This window comes from Dreissena polymorpha, chromosome 16, assembly GCF_020536995.1.
Source record: "Dreissena polymorpha isolate Duluth1 chromosome 16, UMN_Dpol_1.0, whole genome shotgun sequence".
In the NCBI taxonomy this organism is placed as follows: domain Eukaryota; kingdom Metazoa; phylum Mollusca; class Bivalvia; order Myida; family Dreissenidae; genus Dreissena; species Dreissena polymorpha.
This window is the reverse complement of record NC_068370.1, coordinates 29,769,763-29,796,246: the sequence shown is the minus strand read 5'-3', so window position 1 is coordinate 29,796,246 and position 26,484 is coordinate 29,769,763. Positions and strand designations below refer to the sequence as shown.

Here is a 26,484-nt window from a genome sequence, read left to right as displayed (position 1 = left end):
TGTATGAAGGAAAATTCAGTCAGGCTACTTAATAAAGCTACCAGTACCAGACGCACGCGCTGGTACTGACTTCCCCCAAGTTACCGCATTTATTATGCTCCCCCCCCCAAAAAAAAAAAATTGGGGGGGAGCATATAGTCGCTGCTTCATCTGTCCGTCTGTCCATCCGTCCGTCCGTCCGTGCCCAATTTTTGTCCGGGCTATTTCTCAGCAACTAATGACCGGAATTCAATTAAACTTTATGGGAAGCTTCACTACCAAGAGGAGATGTGCATATTATCAGCCGGTTCTGGTCCGATGATTTTTCCCAGAGTTATGGCCCTTTGAAATTTCCATTAACTGTACATTATAGTGCAATTTTTGTCCGGGCTATTTCTCAGCAACTTATGACCGGAATTCAATGAAACTTTATGGGAAGCTTCACTACCAAAAGCAGATGTGCATATTATCAGGGGGTTCTGGTCAGATGATTTTTCACAGAGTTATGGCCCTTTGAAATTTTCCGTTAACTGTACATATAGTGCAATTCTTGTCTGGGCTATTTCTCAGCAACTAATGACCGGAATTCAATGAAACTTTATGGGAAGCTTCACTACCAAGAGGAGATGTGCATATTATCAGCCAGTTCTGGTTGGATTATTTTTCCCAAAGTTAGGACCCTTTGAAATTTTCCATTGTATATATAGTGCATTTCATGTCCCGGCTATTACTCAGCAACTTATTACGGGAATACAATGAAACTGTATGGGAAGCTTCACTACCAACAGGAGATGTGTATATTATCTGCCGGTTATGGTCGGATGATTTTTCACAGAGTTATAGCCCTTTGAAATTTTCTATAAACTGTACATATAGTGCAATTCTTGTCTGGGCTATTTCTCCCCAACTACTAACTGGAATACAATGAAGCTTTATGGGAAGCTTAACTACCTTGAGGAGATGCGCATGTTATTAGTGGGTTCTGGTTAGATGATTTTTTTAGAGAGTTTTGGCCCTTTGAAAGTTGCTAAACCATCAATCGTATTATTTTGTCCAAAATTATGCCCCTCAAGACGTTTCCTTTTATCTGAATATATAGTGCAATATTGTGAAAAAACAACTTTGAGGAGCATCACCCATCTCTGACGGTTTCTTGTTGGTTACATCAGCAGTAATAACTCTTATACAATGGCATTTATCGATACATTTTTATTAAAATAGTAACAAAAAATGGTTTTCAATTATTTCTGACACACACAAAAACTCTATTTATAACGGTGATTTCGTTAAGTTACGCAAAGTGGGTACCAATATTCTGTATTATTTTACATGCACACGTGATATAATTCATACTTCATAATGCCTAGTTATTGCTTATATGACATTTCCAGTTTTTGAAATAAATTAATGTTCTATAAGGGGGATCTCGGTAATGCTACACATTGAAGCTTCCACTCGCAGTTGTCAAGACCGCATTTCCGCGTTGGAAATCTTTCTTGATATCGAATGCCAGAGTTACATAATCCCTTTTTGCACCGTTTTGCCATATTTCATTTAGTTTTTTTTTCGAACAAAATAAACGAAACTCGTTGAAAAAAAAAAGAGAACTAGGCATTAGATCTCCAAGTGTGGATTAAAAGCGTTCATCGGTGACACCACATGCGTATGTGTAGATACCGTTATTAAGGTAAGATATCGCGTGTCACCTTCTAATAGCGTGTATAATGACAATACAGTGCATTACTATCAGGGTAATAAAACACAGAATGAATTAGGCTTCATGCTGGGTTTTACTTTTCTTAAAGTAATGCAGATTAACCTTGCTTCTATTAATCACCTAGTAACTGACAAAACTATTAAAAACCATTGACTATTATGTGATGATCAGATCGATAACATAAACTATTTAAATCTGCTAGTATATTCGATAATAAGATATTGTAATTGTCTTTGACAGTGTTGACGTTCAGTTGTTCGTGGGGACGACCGCTTGCATTTATCCATCTCTTACACTTCTCAAGATCTCTTTTCGGCGATGGAAACGATATAAATTCAATGCCACCAACTAATCTGTCAGGATATCGATTGTCCGAGTTACATAATCCCTATTGACAACGTTTTACCATTTTGAATCTACGTTTTTTAAAGAGGAAAACAAAAGAAACTCTTTGAAATAAAAGTCAACCTAGCCAAAGCTTGTCTAGGATATTGGCGGACAGTTTGTTGCTAACTCGCGCGCCTGATTAATCGATCGCTGATTGATAGAAAATCTTAGATAAGGATTTGATTGACAGGCGGCGTCATGTCAATTGCTTATTCATAGTCAATATTAGCTGTGATGGCTCTTTTATCTACAATAAATCTATTCAATTGTAATGCCCCCTTTCGAAGAAAAGGGGGTATATAGTTTTCGCACTGTCCGTCAGTCTGTCAGTCTGTCTGTCAGTCTGTCACTCTTTTCGTGTCCGCTCTCTAATTCAAATAGTTTTCATCCAATCTTTACGAAACTTGGTCAGAAGTTGTATGTAGACAATATCTAGGTCAAGTTCGAATATGGGTCATGCCGGGTCAAAAACTAGGTCATGGGGTCACTTAGTGCATTTCAAGGATTTAGCACGGTGTAAGCTCTCTAATTGAAGTAGTTTTCATCTGATCTTTACCAAACTTGGTCAGAAGTTGTATCAAGACAATATCTAGGTCAAGTTCGAATATGGGTCATGCTGGATCAAAAAGTAGGTCACGGGGTCACTGAGTGCATTTCAAGTATTTAGCATGGTGTCTGCTCTCTAGTTTATGTGGCTTTCTGGTTTATTTTGATATTCTAAGACATTTTTATGCCCCCAAAGGAGGGCATTTAGTGATCGGACTGTCCGTCCGTCTGTCCGTCACACTTTGCGTTTAGATTTCGAAAAATGCTCATAACTTCTATGTCCCTTCAGATAGCAATTTCATATTTGGCCTGCATGTGTATATGGACAAGGCCTTTCCATATGCACACAAATTGTGACCCTTGTGACCTTGACCTTGAACTTAGTGTCCACATTAAGGTTTCGAAATCTGCGTTTAGGTTTCAAAAAAAGCTCATAACTTCAACCAAGCGTTTATAAGGGGCATAAGTCATCCTATGGTAACAGCTCTTGTTTAATGCTATTCCTTACAAATAATAACTTATAATGATGTTATATGTAACTGTAAACATGTTAAGTTCGAAGTCATTTCATGGCAAAATATAATTTTGTTCATTTGAGTACGATATATTAAATGAATTTATCTCTCAATAATAAAAACCTATTACTTCTTTTTTTCAACTTATATCATGAATCCAGTACATAATAATAGGAATCACTTGGTGTCATTTGAGGTCTGTTCAACAAAAGTTTTCATGCAAGTAATTGAAATTGTTGTACATGGAAATTTCAGTGCGAAATTTAACCAATTGTTATAAACACTATACAAGCATGTATTCATGCCAAAATATCCCAAAATATTGACAAGAAAAGAAAAAAAATGAAAACAATTGCCTATCAAACAACAGGGCAAAAGTGAAGTTTGACAACATTAATAGTTTTGTCGTTTCCAGGGTCACTTCTGTACAGGACGAAACAACATTCTGGGTACGGGATAAATCTGTTACCATCTACGATCCCAATGAGCCCATAGCAGAGATGAAGAGACCAGAATATGTACGTTCTCCTGACAATATATATTGTAATGAATATATGCTTTGTTTTTTATATTCTTTGTTAAGAATGTCATTCTTTATTTTGATATCAAACTACCGTAATTACTCTAAGTTTTCGGACACTAACTTTTCGGACATCCTCTTTTTTAGCCAAAATAATTATTTTTCGTGAATCTATATTTTCGGACATACTGATTTTTGTCAATAATTAATGACTCCAATTTTTCGGACAGTATATTTAACAGCGCTAGTTTACTAGATTTCTGCCCTGTTTTCGCTTATATGGGACCCTTCGGTCATGGAGTTTTACAACCTGATTAACGTAATAAAACCTGGCATACAATGCCTGAGGGCAATGGACCATTACAATTGCGTTATTGGGTAAAATAAACAATGGTTTCACCCAATAGCGTTTGAAATTTTATAGTATGCAGGAAGCAGTATGGTTGTTTTATGACGTTTTTTACAAACCATTTCAGGTAAGCTATTGCAAATAAGTAAAGTTGTACTTGATTTGAAGCAGGGAAAGGAGAGTAAAACACAATAAAATTATTGCACATTTATAATTGGTTTTATTTCATTACAATAATTGACAAACTACCATAACATGTCTGTCTCTAAATTTTCGGACACTCGTTATTTTTGAATATTTTTAGTATCTAAATTTTCGGACACGAAAAAATAACTATTTTTAAGTGTCCGAAAATATAGAGTAATTACGGTAAAGAAAATGGCAGAATTTGTTAGAAAAACACATTAAACATCTATGTGATTCTACAAATAAACAAAGATGACATCACAGTTCTGCACGTGACAGCTTAATTGTGAAATTGCTTAAATAAAGCTGAATGTATTTTTCTGGGTTTTATTATCTCCACTGGTCCTGTGTCCGTCGTGCGTGCGTGCGTGCGTGCGTTAACTTTTTCTTTAAGCATCTTCTTTTCCTAAACTACGAGTCCAATTCTGATAAAACTTCTTACAAATGTTCCTGGAGTGAACCTCTTTCAAATTTGTTCAAATTATGCCCCATGGGGTCAAATTTGATCCTGCCCCGGGGGTCACAAAATTGAAAATTTGCTGATATAAGGCCTATTTTGTGAAAACTTTCAAAATCTTATCGTCCATAACCATTGGGCCAAGGGCTTTCAAATTTGGTATGTAGAGACATTTAATAGTCCTCTACCAAATTTGTTCAAATTATGCCCCTGGGGTCAAATTTGACCCTGCCCCAGGGGTCACAAAATTGGACATATGCTTATATGTGGACTTTTTTGCGAAAACTTTAAATGTCTTCTTGTCCATAACCGTATGGCAAAAATCTACCAAATTTGGTATGTAGTGAGATCTAATTGTCATCTACCAAGTTTGTTCAAATTAAGCCCTTGGGATCATATTTGACCACTCCCCAGGGGTCACAAAATTGAACATAATCTATTGAAGGTGTGTTGTAACCGTTTTTTCTTTTCGTTAGTTTCTTTAGGTTCATTATTCGTTTGGAAAGTATACGTACTTGAAGCCTTGGCCTCTTTCCCGCTATTACGAAAAAAAAGTGTAGACCCGTATCCTCCTCACGGTGTAAGTAATTTAACATTTGTCTTGTTAAAATATGATCTCGTTATGACTTTGTTCATATAGAAATTTCTAAGTAACCCGTATAAATAAATGTTTTAGTCAAGAATGTTTCGTACCCTGATTTCGTACTCATCGTTTTCGCTACTTTATTTTCATAATAATATCGCTCGATACCAATTATCCCCGGTATTTTATTTACTTATTTCCGATTTGTTAGTAGATGGCACGGACATGAACCGCAACTGACGAAATGTCTTTGCTAGTTTTCGAAAATCGCCATTTTGAATTTTTTAAGTGATCGATTTATAGCAAAGTTAAGCAGTGCAATAGCATATTGTACATCAATTGAACTTATCGCAACATCCGGGCACTTGCGTCAGTTAGAGTTACATGCCCCTTGACGACGGTGAAAACAAAAGCGCTGTCACCATTTTATTTGCATTGAAATATTAAACACTGCTCGCAATTTTCTTAAGTTAAGGCACATCTCTGCAACCATTTTTTAGAATAAAAATACCCAGAAATAGAAATTCTTTCATAATAAATTTAATTTAATGAACGAACACAAATAAGGATGAAAACAAACAACCAATAAATTTTAAATATATGCAACATATACTATAGTAGCTGATTTGAACCTCTATATTTGTTACCTCATTACCTAATACCTTGTTACGTATTAAATAAATTCTCATGATAAATGTTATTGTTTTTATTGAATTCAAACCAATTTCGACACTTTTTGTTTCCGCATGTTAGGTATTTGAATGCCCCTTTCTTCATCACAAACCGATTATCTCGTTATGATCGGATACTGTCCAGACAAAGAAAACACGGTGTCATAAAGTCAGCTGAGGACCTATACTTGGGGCTCTGCATAAACCACATGTGGTCATTAAACACAATTTATGATACCTCTATGTCATCTCTTGTCATACTGAGCAGTCATTTAAGCCAATTTTTTAATGCCGAAATAATTGAATATACAGTTGCTTTATAAAACACGTTGACACCTTAAATAAACATTTAATTAAATTAAATGCAATATTTTTCATTTGATTGTTTGCATCAGTCTTAAAATCGTGTAAGCTTTTGTATTCTGGTGTTTTATTGCCCCTTTGTTTTGCATAATCCGATTATCTCGTTTTGATCAAATATTGTCCAAACTTAACTGACAAAAAGGTATCATAAACCACACTGGGTGGTCCAGACAGTGTCATTTAACACGATAGATGCCACCATGTCTCCTCTTTGTGGTAGTATTAAGCAGTCATTTGGATGAATAATTAACGCCGATGTACTAAACAGTTGCTATAATTAGATATGTGACATACGGTCAAATAAAAAGTCATGTCCAATTTAGATTATCAGAAATTTACCCCGTAAAGATACTAGCCCGATTAATTTATTAAAGTATTTAATAATTATAAAATTTACGTAAAAAAACAAGTAACGTATTAAGCGTGTTAATTAAAAAGACGTCATTCCGTATTAAGATTTAATGTTACAACAAAAAAAGATCAACATCATAAAAAAGAAATTACGTTTGACAGCAACGGGGTTAAATAATGTTTGAAAAACAAATATTTATACAGATATATGTGTGTTAATTTTAATATTTGTCACTCGTACTCATTACAATGAACACAACTAAGGCTTTCAGTAAGTCATGTACCAGATGTCCCTACGTATTTTACAGCTTCACATTAGCATGATAAATTGACATAGTAGAAATATAATTATAATTTTCGAAGATGAATGAACCCTGAAAAGAACGACAATACTCATTACATCAACATCTACAAGGATACTCCCATTATTACAGAATAAACGAATTTACCCGGTGTCTCAGTGAGAAAGTTAATCATGAATGTCGTCGTACTCGATCATCGGCCACTTGGTCGGGTCATTTTTCCGACATCCAGCTTGCAATTTGTACGGACATTCATTAAGTCCAATTAGTTTTATTTTCTGATCTTATCGGGCTTTGGAAGTGCAATCTAACCTTCATAATAGTCAAAAGACATTTTAAACACCAATTACAGGACATTTAATTCCCTATCGACTTCCCAATAGGAATGCAATTGACGAAATATCAGCAGAGGTGCTCAATCAGCGTAGTAAATCGACCGTATCTACATGTAGGGCATTGTTTTCACCGTCGCTAAGGGACTGTCCCTTTTGTGACGTCATCGCGATAAGGTCAATATGTTAACCAAATTATAAATTGATTACGTATTTGACGATTAATTGGTTTTCATTCTTGGCAGTCAAACGATATGCATCAAATATTACATGTGCCAAACCCGTCCTTTTTTCGGACAGTCGTTTTCGGATACAGGATTTGTTGTCGATCATAATTTATTTCCGACGTTTTTTATAAACGAAATTATAACGACGGATACACGTACGGTGATACGATCGTTCTGGTTTATAATATTTTGCATTGCATTGACAAGAAATAGCAACTAGTTTATTTTTTTATTTTATATTTTATTTATTTATTATTTAAATTATATTTAATTTCATGTAAATATTTTAGCTTTTCAATTGTCTATATCTCCCTTTATCTAATTTTACAATAATATGTTAATTTGAACACTAAAGTATTGACTGTACAATTAGTAAATGAGTTTAAGGAAAAATACAGTGATCAAGAACAGTAACTGTTCACAGGCCTCAACACTAACTGTGTCCCGGGAACCGGAGGACACAAGATTTTGGCGAGTGTCACCAGTTCTTCCAAGCTGGATGATCCTCTGGAAACTCTAAATTTAAAGAACCACTTCGTATTGATTGACCATTTAAATATAGACTGGTTTTCTATATTTTTCTTTTTGTTTCAATTAAAGTGTTCGCAATTTTGAACAATAAATGAAAACCGGTCTGCACCAGACATACATGCCAGACGTCCCGATCTCGGCGGGACAGTCCCGCTTTTGGGCCCTTTGTCCCGGCGTCCCGATATGAGACGATTTGTCCCGACATTCGTTAAAAAACGATGTAAGGTCAATAGGTTCCTAATAAAATGCGCTATTCAAGCTCTGTTTCGCTTACACTTACCACCGCTAATCCCTTTTTTGCCCCCAATTAACAATCCGATTCTACTCGTGTGTACCAGTGTTGTTTATGACACCTTATCAGCGATTTATAGGCATATTATTGATTTTATCAGGCATTCACACCATGGTGGTCTTCAAGATAGTGGTCACTTATTGCTATCGATAGTTGTATTATAATGAAATAAATGTTGAAAATGTGTTTGTTTTTGTCTTTGTTTGAAACGGTTTACAAAACAATTGTTTTGTAAAATTAACTCTACGTCATTAATGAGTCTTTCACATTCAATGTTTAGTTCCAAAATAGCGGGATAATCCGAATGTGCAATATACCAAAATCACAACGAACAGTCCAATAAGTGATACCCATCCTGTCTAGTGTAATTGGGTGTAATTGTAATAAAAACAACGAGGTGCTATGCATGACAGTTTGACCCTACTCCAATTAAGCTAAAAACAACGAGGTGCTATGCATGACAGTTTGACCCTACTCCAATTAAGCCGCGACAATTGACAAGTAACAAACTGCGCATGGATACATGCTTAAAAAAACATCGCAACAAACAGTAAAAGTGTAAAAGTAACTGTTCGGTAGATAGTTTACTGTAACCCGTACTTTCAGTGTACTGGATAGCCTCCCCTGCGTTAATGTTTGCCATTGAAAGTAATATAATGAGCATTGTTGTCGTAATGTTCCAGATTTTGTACTCTAAAAAGATGATGTCGTAATGTTCCAGTTTTGTACTCTAAAAAGATGTAACATGAGTATTGTTGTCTTAATGTTCCAGATTTTGTACTCTAAAAAGATGAATATTATCTTCGTTGTTTGCTATTGTCTTATTTAATAAAACTGTTATTGTTATGTTTTAGATTTCATGCTTCATATCAGATGTTTTATGTCTTGAATAAAAGTATCAAGAGTTTTTGTTAGTACTATACTGACTACAGTTAAGGTGGAATGATAGATCGTTTTAGGTGTCCTGCTTTTTGGTCAAATGTCCTGACAATTTTTTATGGAATGTCCCGCTTTGGACCTAAAAAATTCTGGCATGTATGGCACCAGAGCATAAAACATTGCTTGACTGTATTGCTATTGAAGCGCACGTGGTAGCTGGCCAATCAGCATCGAGTTTGCTCACACATAATATTGGGTCATTATTGCGCAGACACAATATACTTGGAATACACAGACAGGGCTTAACACTAGTCAATATTAATTGCCGCCTTAGAGTCTTTTGATGATTTTTGCTTTGGCAGACTCTTGGCGTCAATAGTCCACTCTATCTTTTTAATAGCTAGAGTTTTCCTTCTTTGTCTATATTGATGCGCAAGGAAATTGGTGCGCAACATTCAAGCCCCGATATCAGACAGTTAATATCAACGGATTGCAATAATATTTACATACCTGTGTAGATGATTCATTTCTAAATAATGTTCCGTAAGAATTATGTAATGACTCTTTCACTTTTGCACGCCTGACCAATTAAAATCAACACACTACTCACATTTTCCATGCCAATCGCTGTGCCCGCTGTATACCGCAGGTAGATTTTAATCGATCACGCAGCCTATTACACCGTAATGCCTTCTTCTGATTGGTTGATATTTAAATATTTCATAACATGGCGAGAGGTCAGTGATTGTATTGTGATTCAAGCAGAAGTTTAACTGAAACAAATTATGCCTTTTAACTTCAATTCGACGCTATTTGAGGTAAAAATGGACTTCTTAACTAAAACTTTATGAGTTGGTAATGTTATTTTGCAATTTTAAGCATATTGATGTAATAGTATTGTATTTAATTTTCGTTATGGTTTTTACAGACCGGAGTTTCAGCGTTCAGATCTATTCTGAACGCGAATTATTTCAGCTAGGCTTAACACTTACTTTTTTCAACTAGCCCATTCGGGCTAGTAAATGCAGAACCTACTAGCTCTGACCAATCTTTTATGTGCCATGACCAAAGTATTATCAAAACCTTTATATTTATTATTTAACTTGTATTTTCTTGTGTGTGGAGATGCGCAATTATGATTCAATCATTCTTATTAGCTTGCCTTACTTATGCTAATAAATTCAATATTCATCTACTTAAGACATCTCTTTGTAATCTTCACGCCATTTCGGGAGAAATTTCCTTGTTTTTTTTCCTCATACTTTTTCTTACTTTCCTCCTTCCCTTTTCTTTTTTTATCCGAGGAACTCCCATCCCCACCCGTAAAGCCAAACTTAAACAATGACATGAACGTTAAAACCTTTTTACATAGATTGCCGCGGTTGCCGTCTGACAACAAACGGTAAGTGAATCTTAGGTGTCGCAAAATAACAAATAACGTTTTACGGTAGTAGTAACAATTGTACAAGGTTAACACTCTACTAAAAGCCGTGATCGACCATTAATATTAGTTTTGCTTATTGAATTGTGTAAAAAAGATTGTCAAAACACTTCTAATCTATCAAACAAATTAAAATAATTTTAAATTGATAAATAAATAATAATTTAATATTAACTTTGTGTTAATGTCGAGTTTTATACCTTCATTGATCCCGGATAATCCTGGGCGATCCCGGCTTTTAGTTTTAAACGTATTTTTATCAAGAAAACACATCAGTTCCAGGAAACCAATCAAATCCGTATCTATCGGAATTCTGTTTAAAAATAGGTACTGACATGTTTTACCAGGAAAACCGCTGGGGATTTTCTGAATAGTTGGCCTTTTTGATTGCAATCAAGGGGTTCCAAATCTATTTCGAGTTACGATCTGTTTGTAGACTCCGACTTCAATCTGGGATTTAATTGTCATTTGATCATACTGTATTAAGATTTTTGCATCTTTCAAAAGCTTATTTAAAATGCAGTTTATTGATATAGAACACATAATCCCGCCCAAAATACACACGACTGGTCGGGCATGTTACTGGGACATTTGCTAGCCCGAACCTAGGTACAGCAGGGGTTCCGCTGTCGATCACCATTGGCGCCAAATGGCGCTAAATTTTTAAATGTGGCTCCAATTTTTTAAAAGTGGCGAATTTTAAAAAATCGGTAAAATCCTATCCGAAAATGTACTGCGAGTCGAAAGTACGCGACCGAGCATTAGCGGCCAGCGTCTGTCAGTTGGTAATATTGATTTACGACGATGTAAGCGATAGTGCTGCAACAATACGCCAAAAACCGTATTGCAATATATTGTCAGTTCAAAAACCCGTATTGCAATATATCGCAATATATTGCTAACTTGTACCAAAATTATAACTTGCCAATTACCCAATAATCCCATAAATTCCAATTTTTAAGCAAATTCTGGTAAATATTTACTATAAATGTGCTCAAGAATAATAAGAAACACAAACATTTGCAAATTTTCTTAAGTATCAAATACATTTTTGCAATTGTTACTATTTAAAGATGTGATGAAATAACGTCCAACCGGGGCGTTTTTCCCGCTGAACACGCGTAATTCAGCTGACGTGATGTTCCCGTTTTTATACAACACAAAATACACCCATACTTTCCATGCGACGTTCTACATGTCTGTATAATTTTCGCGCGCTTTTTATTGAGACAAAGGATAAAGCACTTTTTATTTGACGCTATAATTTTTTATTGTCGCGTAAGCATTCAAATTTGGAAGCGTGTTTCCGAAATTCGGATTACAAATAATGCTCAAATCAGAATCGAACGAAACATTTACAGCTGTGCGCAATTAATTCCACGATAATCTGTTCAAAAGCATCGAATGAATGCTCCCATGTAACAATGCTACTCCGTATAAAACACTTTTTAGAATGCTTTTTTTACGTAAAAAATAATTTACACTGCTTTGTTTTGTTTACCTTTTTATCATTATTTCGGATGGCTTTTCTGGACGAAATGTGAATGAATTTTTGTAAAATTTTCGTACCGGTATGATGAAAATCATATCGCAATACAATATGCGGATTGCGTATTGCGATATATACCGATATACCGGTATATTGTTGCAGCCCTAGTAAGCGACCTACAGTGCAGAGTGCATTAGAAATCACCGAAGCGTGTAAGTGTTATAAACGGTGTTTTTACTGCTGTTGTCAAGTTTTATGGGGGTTATTATCGGATTAACGGGTTCTTTATGATATTGAGCAATAAGTTAAGTAACACGGGGACAAACTGTCACGACGATCAATAATTATAATGATTATTAGGGCCGCTATTTCTTTGTTAAAATCAAAACCATGGGGCTGGCAAAAGCATTTAATTTCTCCACATCAACAAATAAAAACTTGTTTCAACAGGTATTTGTGAGCATTTCTGTTTAATAGATTCATTATTGTAATGTTCTGGGAAGGATATAAATTGATTAAGATAACAACAATTTCTGAATTAAATATAAAACATTCACTCGATGTACTATATTTCGGATATGTTAAATTCGGACATTTAAAGATAGGGACATTTATGTGTTGGTTTGATGTTGATAGTTTGTAAAAATATGTTTTATGTTATTTCAGGCAACTAGAATGGATGTTGGAAATTATCTGGGCCTTTCTGTCAGGAAAAAGGCGTGAACAACAGTCATTTAATTGAACCTGGAAATCATCCACCACTAACAGAAAACTTGTTAACAACAGAAGCTGATGTATATCATGTCCAAATGACCAAATATAACTGTTAAACACTTAGAAGTGAGATGCTTCATTTTCTGATTCCCTTTCAAATGATGAACATTGGTGTGATTTTATGTTTAAATAATTAATTTCGAAACATTCATGCAGCATACTGTTTAATACTTTGATGTTAATATAATAATATTATTTTGGTTATCTATGTTGTTTATCAAGTTGAAAAAAAATGTTATTTATATACAAATAAAGCTTATTAAGACTTATGAAGGTATGACTTATGAAGGTACTTATTGTTTTTTTATGAAATAACATACTTTTTAAAGTGATAATATAGTCAATGACATTAATGTAGTAAGGTTTGTTAAAATGATTGTTCTTATTAATAAGGTGGAATAACCGACAGTATTCACGCCGCGAAAAAGTGGCGACAACTTTTTTTGGGCCAGTGGAACCCCTGGTACAGGCAGTGAATGTCGTTCGGACATGCCTTAGTGTTAAGCCCTAATAGATGATATTGACTTCCGCCAACAATATAGCGGCCGATGGCACACATGGAATTTAATGATAAACAAATGAAATGAAGCGTAACAATAAATAAATTGTTTCTTAGCTGATCACTCTACACCTTTCTCCCGACTATTGATCTGAATTTAAGGATGATAATTAAATAATTAGTTCTATGTCGATGATGTTACACCTTTCAGCCGATTATCGTTTGAAATTAAAAGGTGATAATAAAGTTGTTTTTTACCCACAAAATATGCTTTTGTAAAGCAATATGTTAACCAAATTTCATTTTCTGCAATCAAACAATATGCACATTTTTCGCACTGTCATTTCCAGATACATTATTTTTCGTCCTCTATAACTTATATTAAAGACCTATAGAATACATTTGTATAGGTCCAGGGCTTTCCTTTGACCCCAGCTCCTGGGTTTTGACGCTTGAAAATTACAGAAGACCCCTTTTTGACTCTTGAGAAAATTATGTCATGCGTCACATTTGACCCGGGGGAATATACCGTCTTGCGTCAACGAGATCAGTTGTTAAGACTAAGCGATAATTGGCTCGGGGCGGAGTATCTCATTTATTAGACGCTTATCGTTAACGCCCGCTTCCAATCATTCGTTAAAGTCTATCATAACTTTTTATGCCCCCCCCCTTCAAAGAAGAGGGGGTATATTGTTTTGCACATGTCGGTCGATCGGTCAGTCGGTCTGTCCACCAGATGGTTTCCGAATGATACTCAAGAACGCTTAGGCCTAGGACCATGAAACTTCATAGTAACTTAATAGTAAAATGTTTTCCAGATGATAACTCAAGAATGCTTACACCTACATGTAGAATCATGAAACTTTATAAGTTCATTGATCATGACTGGTAAATGACCCCTATTGATTTTCAGGTCACTAGGTCAAAGGTCAAGGTCAGAGTGACTCAAAACAGAATATGGTTTCCGGATGATAACTCAAGAATGCTTACGCCTAGGATCATGAAACTTCATAGGTACATTTATCATGACTGGCAGATGAGCTCTATTGATTTTCAGGTAAAAGGTCAAGGTCACAGTGACTCAAAACAGTAAAATGGTTTCAGGATGATAACTCATTAGAAATCCTGCCTTATGACATAAAAAATTACTAAAGTAAATGTTATTCAGAAATAAATTTCATTGTCTTTGAATTGATGTGACTCAATGTTCCAGACCTAAGCTATATTTATGACATTTTAGGCGACCCCAACATTGCAACTGATACTTTATGGCAACTAAAGTACATGTACTGACACTTGATGCAAATGGCATGTTCTTTTCTTATACTGTAATTTATCTTCAGGACAGATATAAGTAATATTTTTACACATTTATATTGTAAAAACATAAATATAGGATTTCACCTTCTCATTTACAAATTTAATGAAAAAATGCAATGAACGTTTTTCAATGATCTTCAACTGATTTTTGCTCGGCTGTTTTCGGAGAAAACCCGAGGTATTGTCATAGCCAGCTCGTCGTGTCCGTTGTCGTGTCGTCAGGGTCGTGCTAAAACCTTAACATTTTGTTAAGGTTTTGAACATTGGCTCTAAAATCAAAGTGCTTCAACCTACAAGTTTGAAACTTCACATGTAGCTGCATCTTGATGAGTTCTCCATGTCACACCCATTATTTGGGTCTCTAGGTCAAAGGTCAAGCTTTCGCAGCCGAGCGTATCACCCGTTATGCGGTGCTCTTGTTAGGTCATTTAGTTTCAGACGCACTGTTGTTTTTTTTTGGTGAAATGTGACAAAAACAAGGTGATCTGCCTCTTCAATAACAAATATCTCATTTAACAGAGAAGATAACTGCCTGACATTTTCATGGTTTTTTTATGCAAAGAATAAGTCCTCAATATCCAATCAGAAATACAAACAACCCATACTTTGTTCTTAAGGAAGGTATTTCCAGATGTGACATAATTGTTTTGCACAGAGGTCTGTGAAATATAAATGTCAATGTTGGCAAATTATAGAAGTATAAAATTACCTGAAATTTTTGTTAATTTATTTAGGTTTTGCTTTGAGAAAACTGGACAAAATGCATGATCATAATGTGTCGTTCTAGATCAGCCTGTGCAGTCCGCACAGGTAAATCAGGAAAGACACTTTCTGCGTTTATGCAATTTTTCATGAAAAAGGAAGTTGTTCTTAGCTAAAATTCATTTCAGACAAAGTGTTTTCCCTGACAAGCCTGTTCGGACTGCACAGGCTAATCTAGGACGACACTTTACTCAAATGAATTAAGCCCAGATTTTCTGGAGCAAGGATTATTTGTTTTGCAGGGCGATGATCTTGTGTTTGAGTGTGTACACAACCACACCATGGCGGGCGTGTGGAGGTATTCCAGTCCATCAACTACAAGGACAACACTACAAACAATGTAACAAACGCCTTATAAAGGTATACTGTCATTGTTTAATTTAGTGTAAACTCATTTATTTTAGATAATTTGCATTTAAAGCCTAAGTATTATTGGAACTCTTGTGAGTCCATTCTCTGGGTATAACGAGGACTGGATGTATTTGGTGGGAGATCATAAGAATCCCCCCGCAGTCGGGATGGAACCCTTGACCTCGCTGTTGACTTTTGTGTCATAACTGAGTGATTATGATTGTAGGATATAAAAAACGTCTTGTGATGGTAGCATGCATTAATGTTCATAATTGAAGTTGAAAACCCCCACAAAAACCCCAACTAGTATAATGATGGCATATGAATGATGTCATAAATGGGGGTACTTGTTCTTAATTTAAAAATTTAATTAATAAAATAAACAAACCAAAATTATAGAGTTGGTTTTCATATTACTCTTAAATCGAAAAGAGTACTCATGAATGATTTAAAATGAAGATATGATACCATTGATTAGCCGAAAGATGGACTGCTGTCCAAGGAAGGTTCGTACAACAATGGACGACTGCGATGTCGCTTCAGACATGATAACAGGGTGAACAATGAGGAGCTGACCAACTATGGATTGATTTTTCTTCCATGGAGGTTGCTTATGGCTCGCGGTCCATCACACAAAGGTATCAATCGCAAAAACAGGACTTGCATCATGTGCATAAAGTGCTGTACCAGATAAGCCTGTGGAGTCCCAAAAGGCTGATCAGGGACGACACTTTCCTGTTTTCCCAGAGCAAGGCTCAATGAAAGTTAATTGAGAATCAGAATTCCATAGAACAAACGTGTTGTTAATTAAAAACAAATGCTGCTGTAATGAATTCCGTGCACAGGATTGGGAAAAACTAAAAAACAAATTAGCTTTTTGAGGAATGACACATGCTTAAAAGATAAGTGACAGTTTTGTTTTGGAAAGTACATGTAAACAAGTATTTAGCCTAAGATACAAAAGATAGTTGTAAACATATTGAACTAGCTTTTCTTGATATGCAGGGGACAAAAATATTTATAAATTGCACTCGTCCTGCGGGACAAGTGCATTAAAATTTTCACTCGTCCTGCAAACACATGCACTTGTCCTTCAAATATGTGTGAAAGAAAGATTGCAAAGGACTGATATGACTAACAATGTTTCCTATATCACTGCTAAAATGCTGATTACTTAGTTATTCATGCCAGCTGATCACAGAAGAAATCTTAACTTACTTTATTTATGAGGAACACAAAATAAATAAACGAAGACAAATTTGTTTTTTCCTTTTTCTAATGCTTGCGTGCTTTCCATTTCAGATGGTTGAACATCGCTTCTGCCCCCTTAAAAGAACGCTCGTACGTGAGACATTTTTCAGATGAAATTCAGGCTGGTTTAAAACCGTACTTCACAGTAAAATAATTCTTTTAAAAAAATCAATACTTACAGTGAATGAAGTCAGATGGTTCCCTGTCAACATGGACGCGCAAAGTTTACACCAAAAAGCCAATATTTACTCGGGACACAGTCTCGCATAACAACGCACACCTGCTGTATGAAATTTACAATTACGATTTCCGGTTCATTCGCGTTCTACTTTCGGAATAGATATGCTTTAAGAAATGATTTTATTTAATGAAAAAGAGTCTTACTGGTCAGAAAATACATATTTTAACATCAGTTTTTTTTCACTCGTCCTGTAGGACGAGAGCTTTAGGGAAATTCACTCGTCCTTTCAAGATTTCACTCGTCAATACGAGCAGACAAGTGGAATTTTTGTCCCATGATATGGATAAATTAAATGTCTATAAAATATAATAACAAGGCTATAATTGTCCTGCATTCGTGTTGTGTAGTTTTTTTAAAAAACATTTGCAATTATTGAAAACTTTGAGCACATACCATAATAAATATCCTTGTGTAGAATGAAGTCATCATTATTCCATCGCCACCTTTACTGATCTTCAGGGAACATTCTGCCACATGATATCGTAGTCGGTCACCTGCCGCTTGCCTCCCCTGAGGAAGTGTCACTGGACGTTGGTGCCGACATCACAGGGCGCGCCAGGTACCATCTCGTGAAGGCGCACGGTAAGCTCTACTTATGCTTGTTGCGGTTTTATCTTAATCTTTATTTTACCATATGAGCCTCACTCTGGGAAAAGATGGCTTAATGCATATGTGTAAATTGCCTGCAGAGGCTAATCAGGGAAGACACTTTCTGCCTTGACCAGATTTTTGGTTTAGAAGAGTCTTATTAATAACCTAAATATTCCATAAGAGCAGAAATGGTTCTCCCTGGATAGACTATGGGGACTGTACAGGCTAATTTAGGACAACACTTTATGCATTAAGCTAGCAAGCAAGACTCATATATATTCTCATATAATTCTCTCCTGGAGGCCTTATATTTTTATGCCCCCCTTCAAAGAAGAGGGGGTATAATGTTTTGCACATGTCGGTCGGTCCTTCCACCAGATGGTTTCCGGATGATAACTCAAGAACGCTTAGGCCTAGGATCATGAAGCTTCATAGGTACATTGATCATGACTGATGGATGATCCCTTTTAGGTCACTAGGTCAAAGATCAAGGTCACAGTGACTTCAAATGGTAAAATGGTTTCTGGATAACTCAAGAATGCTTAGGCCTAGGATCATGAAACTTCATAGGTACATTGATCATGACTAGTGTTTTTCCCAGGAAGGCAAAGTGGCATGGCGCATTACTTTCAAAAAGGGCATTTTAGCACGCAGTTTAGGCAAAAAAGGGCAAAAACGTTCCCTGAATACTTGAATTACGGGGAAACATGTAATCGCATCAGAAGCAGTTGTGGGAAAAATAACATATAAACAAGCACATTTAATGGTAATAGATGTATTTAACTTACTATGATTTATATTAATATATTTACCTTGTAATGTACATTTAAGTTCCATGCTGTTTCAATAAACTGTACAGCACGACAAACATAATAAAGCAATATATGCATATGAATCTTATTATACACAGATCCACTAACATATAAATGAAACCATGTTTGTCTTATCCCATTTTCTAACAATAATCTTGACAGATGTTTAAAATAACATTGCGAGTAAATTGATCGCTAACAACAGCGTTTTTTTTCCCCAAAGGGGAAAGGTACCTGTACCCCTACAATTGGGAATTTTTCGAGTCGTGAAATCTTCAAATTGGGGAAAAAACGAGTCGCGAAATCAATGAATTGGGAAAAATTCGAGTCGCAAAATTGATGAATTGGGAACCTTTAAAATGCATGTAATCTATCATTAGGGGCTATATTCTGCATCACAAAGCATTTTAAACTCTAGGTTGTGACAGAAAAACTACAGTACGGTGATGATATTTTGACTATCGTATCATGTCATGTGAAAATTGTGTTATTGCCACTTCAGTTAGAATGTGCCCGTCAATTGGAAAAAAATATCTTCCAGTGATAGGCATAAGCACTGAGGTTGCATAAAAAATAATATTAATAATTTTGTTTTAGCCCTTAAAAGTCTTACAAGCCCTGCAATGTTTCATGTGAGTTAAATTAAAAACTTAAAAACTAAACAAAAACAACAACAATGGATCTTGTACTGGTTTGACATCTTTTAACAATAGACAGTGAGAATAGTCTCACGTAACCAAAATGAGTTTTTAGAGTGGAATGCTTTAACAATAATTTTCAAAGGTAAGTCTTATATTTTGTTTTGATTTTTTTTCAAATCATCAAATAAGATATTAAGATCATCTGCCATTAAATGCTTATGTATATGTTGTAAATAACTATAGGATTTTACACCCATGTCTCATTATTTTTAATTTTATGTTAAACTTTTATTTGTTTATATCCGTATCCGAATAGTTACTGTCCGGATTTGACACTTAAAAAACTATACATAGAAGTAATATGCGCATTTAACTCAATACGGTTACGTTTTTTTTAATGTCAACGAAAAATTAGTGTTGAGAAAGTTTATTGATGTAAGGAAGACTGGTCTTAGCGATGGAATTCTTTCACGGGAAATATCGATCACTCGTCGCGGTTATGTAATCCATTCACATTTTTACACAGCGGTTAGAGTTGCGCCCCATTTGAAAAGTTTTGTTTACTTTCTACGCAACAATGTCCGGCGAAAATAAATGGTCGAAAATGAAAGGCTCGACAATATCAAAAGATATTTCCAGCGAAAATAAAAGGCACTGGCTATTGGGAACGGCACCTAAAATCGTTCGGAACGGTAGATATCGAGATTGGGAAAGGTCCGGTGCTAAAATTGGGAAGCCTCTGGTAGGCTTTGAGAAACGTACCGTTCCCTGGTACTAGTTAAAGAAGGAAAAAAAACGCTGAACAATATGCAGACACTCGTTTCCGTGACATACATCCACCAAGTAGATTACAAATAAATAAATAATGTTGTTGCTATCTAAAACATTTTTATGCATCGTTGATTATCACAGAATTTCATTAATTCCTTCTTAATGTATAATATCCATCGTTTATTCAATCGTTTACAACGTTATTTGCCATTTTTACCGAGTAACAATTCAATTCTGTAAAGTCCGCCATGTTGATAAAATGTCAATGATGTAAGCGACAGGTGCGCATAGCAACGTTAAATCGTATACGCGATTCACATTTTGTTAAATAAGTATACGTCTCAGTAATTATTTCAATAATTAGATCTAATTAACTTAAAGACGAAAACGAAAAAGAATAAATTTGTTTGTGATTTTAAATGTAATTATGTGTAAAAATATATTTTTTGATATAACTGAATAATGCATGCAATGCACAATTGCCATGAGAATAACATCGAGTTTTTCATCAAAAGCCTCCGAAGTAATGATTTTATCGTGTGGGAGTACACATTGCCGACCGAAAAGTGCGCTTGGTATAACATAGCCTCCGGCATTATCGATTGATCCTGACACTGGGTTATTCACGCATGACTAATTCACAGCTTTGGAGCAGTCAGTAAGACCTACCTATAAATCGAGCACTGTAATAGATTAAATCTGCTCAATTAATATAGTCGATTAGACGTTGACGTCTCTCGAGTAAAGAAAGCACAGTCAGAGCATCACAGACAATCAAGGTCGCTGATTTTGCGGACCAAGTTAGGTCATAAGGCTATAAAGATGTTATCGATAAGGGAGCGTGGCTAAATTTGCCTTTGAAAAGGGCAGAGTGGCTATCCGTGAGGGCGGCGTGGTTTTTCGCCACGCTTAAATGGCTTGGGAAAAACACTAATGACTGGCAGATGACCCTATTGATTATCAGGTCACTAGGTTAAAGGTCAAGGCAGAGCTCCAGATAAAATTTTGGTCAAATTCTTATTTACTCCCTATTTTAAAAATTAATTCTTATTTTAACCCCTATTTATAAAATTAATTCTTAACAATATATTACCAAATATTTTTTTATTCTTTGTTTTTGACACCTCAACAATTCAACATTTTGGTTTATAGTCTTGGAAAAGCCTGGCTTTCCTTCTCCGTTTCTTGCTTTCCCATAATCGGACAGCTTTTTCTGGTCTTACCCTAAATGTTTTTTGAGTGCTTTAGATTCACAGTCATTTACGCAAGAGCTTATAAGTTGATCAATTATTGACGAAACCATGCTTTGGGCATTTGAATCTAATTGAAAGAATGCATGCAGCGTGGACTGAAATGGCTTTTTTTTTGCCTTCCACGCTTCGATACACCGCTTCGGTCGGCCATTTTGATTTTTTATGTAAAACGGTTACTGACACTTCGGCTTAGGTCATAATGGCCTTTTGGTCGCCGTTAAAGTCATAGCAAAAACTATATAGAACATTTAATTTTCATGACATATTGAATAGGTATACAGTATATTACTTGTGTATAAAATTACAATAAGTGTAATTAAAAAGGTACAATAAACAGTAATGACTCACCTGCAATACTAGGAGAACAGAATAGAGACCGTTTGGTCTTTCGACCTTTCTTAGGTAAGGCTCCTCCTCACAGCGAACGCTTGAGTGACGTTGACTTAAAGTTGTAGTTTTAATTGAGCGCCTAGACGAGTCAGAACCGGGATGAAATATTTACCGTATATAATTTGCTACTAGAAGTTTTGGCAAATATAGAAGTCTAAAATTACCTGAAATCTTTGTGATTTATTTAAGTTTTGCTTTGAGAAAATTGGACAAAATGCATGATCATAATGTGTCGTTCTAGATCAGCCTGTGCAGTCCGCACAGGTAAATCAGGAAAGACACTTTCTGCTTTTATGCAATTTTTCTTTTTAAGTTGTTCTTAGCTAAAATTCATTTCAGACAAAGTGTTTTCCCTGACAGGCCTGTTCGGACTGCAAAGGCTAATCTAGGACGACACTTTACTCAAATGAATTAAGCCCAGATTTTCCGGAACAAGGATTATTTGTTTTGCAGGGCGATGATCTTGTGTTTGAGTGTGTACACAACCACACCAGCGGGCGTGTGGAGGTATTCCAGTCCATCAACTACAAGGACAACACTTACAAACGCCTTACTGTCATAGTTTTATTTAGTGTAAACTCATTTATTTTAGGTAATTTGCATTTAAAGTCCATTCCCTGGGTATAACTAGGACTTGATGTATTTGGTGGGAGATCTTAAGAATCCCCCCGTAGTGGGGATGACACCCTTGACCTCACTGTCGACTTTTGTGTCATAAATGAGTTATTATGATTGTAGGGTATAAAACACATCTTGTGATGGTAGCATCCATCAATATTCATGATTGAAGTTGAAAACCCCCACAAAAACCCCAACTATAATGATGGCATATAAATGATGTCATAACTGGGGGTACTTGTTCATAATTTAAAATAAAATAAAGTAATAAAATAAATTTTAAAACAAACCAAAATTATAGAGTTGGTTTTAATATTACTCTTAAATCGAATAGAGTACTCATGAATTATTCAAAATGACGATATAATACCATTGTTCAGCCGAAAGATGGACTGCTGTCTGAGGAAGGTTCGTACAACAATGGACGACTGCGATGTCGCTTCAGACGTGATAACAGGGTGAACAATGAGGAGCTGACCAACTATGGACTGATTTCTCGTCCATGGAGGCTTCTTATGGCTCGCGGTCCATCACACAAAGGTAACCATGGCATGCAGTTGAGCAGTGCTCTTGAAAAACAGGACTTAAATTATTTGCATTAAGTGTTGTCCTAGATTCGCCACTGGAGTTTCCCCAGGGTAATCAGGGATAACACTTTCTAATTGTATTGTATTTTTATGCCCCTGGTAGGGTGGCATATAGCAGTTGCACTGTCCGTCTGTCAGTCCGTCCATCAGAAAACTTTTACATTGGCCATAACCTATGCAATATTGATGATAGCAACTTGATATTTGGCATGCATGTGTATCTTATGAAGCTGCACATTTTGAGTGGTAAAAGGTCAAGGTAAAGGTCATCTTTCAAGGTCAAAGGTAAAAACAAATCCAAGGAAAGTAACAAGCTTTAAAGGGAGATAATTTCTATTTATCATTTGGCAGGTACAGGTTATTTTTTCAAGGGAAGTAATATTTTTTAAAGGGATATAATAAAAAACAAAAATATTTAAATCAAAGCAGCGCAGTAGGGGGCATTGTGTTTCTGACAAACACATCTCTTGTTTGTTTCAGGAGTCTCTTCTTAGGAAAAGTATAGTTTATGCAAAAAGTTTCACATTACGTGCATGCTTTAAGACCCATTTTCCCAGAGCAAGGCTCAATTAAAGTAAATTGGGAAGGAGAATCCCATAGAAAAAGCGTGTTGTTTATTTAAAAAATGCTGCTATGATGAATTGTGTGCACAGAATTGGGAAGTATGTATTTCTTTTTGCCTTCCAGTCAAGGATGACCCATGAAAGTGCAAGCACTTATTTCCAATGGGGTCCTTTGGTTTTGCTGAAGAGACAGCAAGCAGAAGAGACAGAATTGGGATACAAGGAATCCGGGTGCGATACCCTAGCTCTTTGCGAATAGATCCCTTGGTTCTTTAAAGTGCCGAGTGTATAGCACCGATACACGCGAGAATTACCTGGGTTTCATACCAGAACATCTCTAGTTGGGTGGGAAACACTTGAAGCATTTCTGAAATTTCCAGTGCCCCGGCCGGGAATTGAACCGGGGACCTCTGGAATGGTAGACCAGAGTGTTAACACTCGACCACCGCACCACCCTATAACAAATAGAAAAAAAATTTGCTGTTCATGAATGACACATGCTTAAAGGATAACCAGTTGTTTTGTTGTGGAAAGTAAAAGTAACATAGTCTCTCACCCATGAGACGAAAGATAGTTGTAAAAATATTGAACTTGCTTTTCTTGATGTGGAACATTATATTTCTATGAAATATAATAATAAGGCTATAATTGTTACACAATTGTGTTGTGTAGTATTTTTTATAACATTTGCAATAATTATGTCCCCTTTCGAAGGAGACGGGGTATATTGTTTTGCTTATGTCGGTCCGTCGGTCCGTCCACCAGATGGTTTCTGGATGATAACTCAAGAACGCTTAGGCCTAGGATTATGAAACTTCATAGGTACATTGATCATGACTGGCAGATGACCCCTATTGATTTTCAGTTCACTAGGTCAAAGGTCAAGGTCACAGTGACTTGAAATAGTAAAATGGTTTCCAAATGATAACTAAAGAACGCGTAGGCCTAGGATCATGAAACTTCATAAGTACATTGATCATGACTGGCAGATGACCCCTATTGATTTTCAGGTCACTAGGTCAAAGGTCAAGGTCACAGTGACTCAAAATAGTAAAATGGTTTGCGGATGATAACTCAAAAATGCTTACGCCTAGAATCATGAAACTTCATAGGTACATGGATCATGACTGGCAGATGACTCCTATTGATTTTCAGGTAACTAGGTCAAAGGTCAAGTTCACAGTGACTCGAAACAGTATAATGGTTTCCGGATGATAACTCAAGAATGCTTACGCCTAGGATCATGAAACTTCATAGGTACATTAATCATGACTGGCAGATGACCCCTATTGATTTTCAGGTCACTAGGTCAAAGGTCAAGGTCACAGTGACTCGAAACAGTAAAATGGTTTGCGGATGATAACTCAAGAATGCTTACTCCTAGGATAATGAAACTTAATAGGAGCATTGATCATGACTGGCAGATGACCCCTATTGATTTTCAGGTCACTAGGTCAAAGGTCAAGGTCACAGTGACTTGAAACAGTAAAATGGTTTCCGGATGATAACTCAAGAATGCTTACGCCTAGGATCATGAAACTTCATAGGTACATTGATAATGACTGGCAGATGACCCCTATTGATTTTCAGGTCACTAGGTCAAAGGTCAAGGTCACAGTTACTCAAAACAGTAAAATGGTTTCCTGATGATAACTCAAGAATAATTAGTCTTAGGATCATGAAACTTCATAGGTACATTGATCATCACTGGCAGATGACCCCTATTGATTTTCAGGTCACAAGGTCAAAGGTTAAGGTCACAGTGACAAAAACCGTATTCACACAATGGCTGCCACTACAACTGACAGCCCATATGGGGGGCATGCATGTTTTACAAACAGCCCTTGTTTAAAACTTTGGGCACATAACATAATAAGTTTCCTTGTGTGGAATCAAGTCATCATTTTTCCATCGCCACCTTTACTGATCTTCAGGGAACATTCTGCCACATGATATCGTCGTCGGTCACCTGCCGCTTGCCTCCCCTGAGGAAGTGTCACTGGACGTTGGGGCTGACATCACAGGGCGCGCCAGGTACCATCTTGTGAAGGCGCACGGTAAGCTCTACTTATGCTTGTTTCGGTTTTATGAAAATCTTCATTTTACGATATGAGCCTGGCTCTGGGAAAAAGGGGCTTAATGAGTTAGCACAAATTGTCTGCACAGGCTTATCAGGGACAACACTTTCGGCCTTGACCAGATTTTTGGTTTAGAAGAGTCTTTTTAAAAACCTAAGTATTCCATAAGAGAAGAAATGGTTGTCCCTGGATAGCCTGTGTGGACTGTACAGGCTAATTTAGGACCACACTTTATACTCATGCATTTAGCTAGCAAGCAAGGCTCATATAGATATATATTCTCTTATAATTCTCACCTAGAGGCCTTGCATTTTTACATTTACATTTACATTTTTTTGTGATCGCTTTTTGTCCTTCGTCCGTCGTGCGTCGTCCTTCGTCCATTTTGCCTTGTGAACACTCTAGAGGCCACATTTATTGTCTGATCTTCATGAAATTTGGTCAGAACATTTGACCCATTAATACCTCAACTGAGTTCGAAACTGGTACATGTTGGGTCAAAAACTAGGTCAATAGGTCAAAAAAAAGAAAACCTTGGGAACACTGTAGAAGTCACATTTGATGCCCAATCTTCATGTAACTTTGTCAAAATGTTTGTCTAAATGATATGTTGGTTGAGTTCAAAAGTGGCTCCGGTCCGTTGAAAAACATGGCCGCCAGGGGGCGGGGCAGTATTCCTTAAATGGCTATTGAGAAACCTTGTGAACACTCTAGAAGTCACAATTTTTGCCCAATCATCATGAAATTTGGTCAAAACATTGGTTTCATTGATATCTCGAACGAGTTAAAAAATGGTCCAGATCGGTGAAAAAACATGGCCGCCATGGGGCGGGGCAGTTTTCCTTATATGGCTATAGTAAAACCT

At 36.2% G+C, this 26,484-nt stretch overlaps 1 protein-coding gene across 1 annotated transcript in view; it reads left to right on the top strand.

The window, feature by feature from the left end:
• The first annotated feature begins 5,152 nt into the window (after window positions 1-5,152).
• The window catches only part of LOC127861743 (ferric-chelate reductase 1-like), a 33,907-nt gene continuing 12,575 nt past the window's right edge, over window positions 5,153-26,484 (top strand). The window contains exons 1-4 of the mRNA XM_052400424.1: window positions 5,153-5,236; window positions 15,715-15,832; window positions 16,302-16,461; window positions 25,476-25,598. Coding sequence (XP_052256384.1) covers window positions 15,719-15,832; window positions 16,302-16,461; window positions 25,476-25,598 — 397 coding nt within the window. The 5' untranslated portion in view covers window positions 5,153-5,236; window positions 15,715-15,718. The remainder of the gene's footprint in view (window positions 5,237-15,714; window positions 15,833-16,301; window positions 16,462-25,475; window positions 25,599-26,484) is intronic.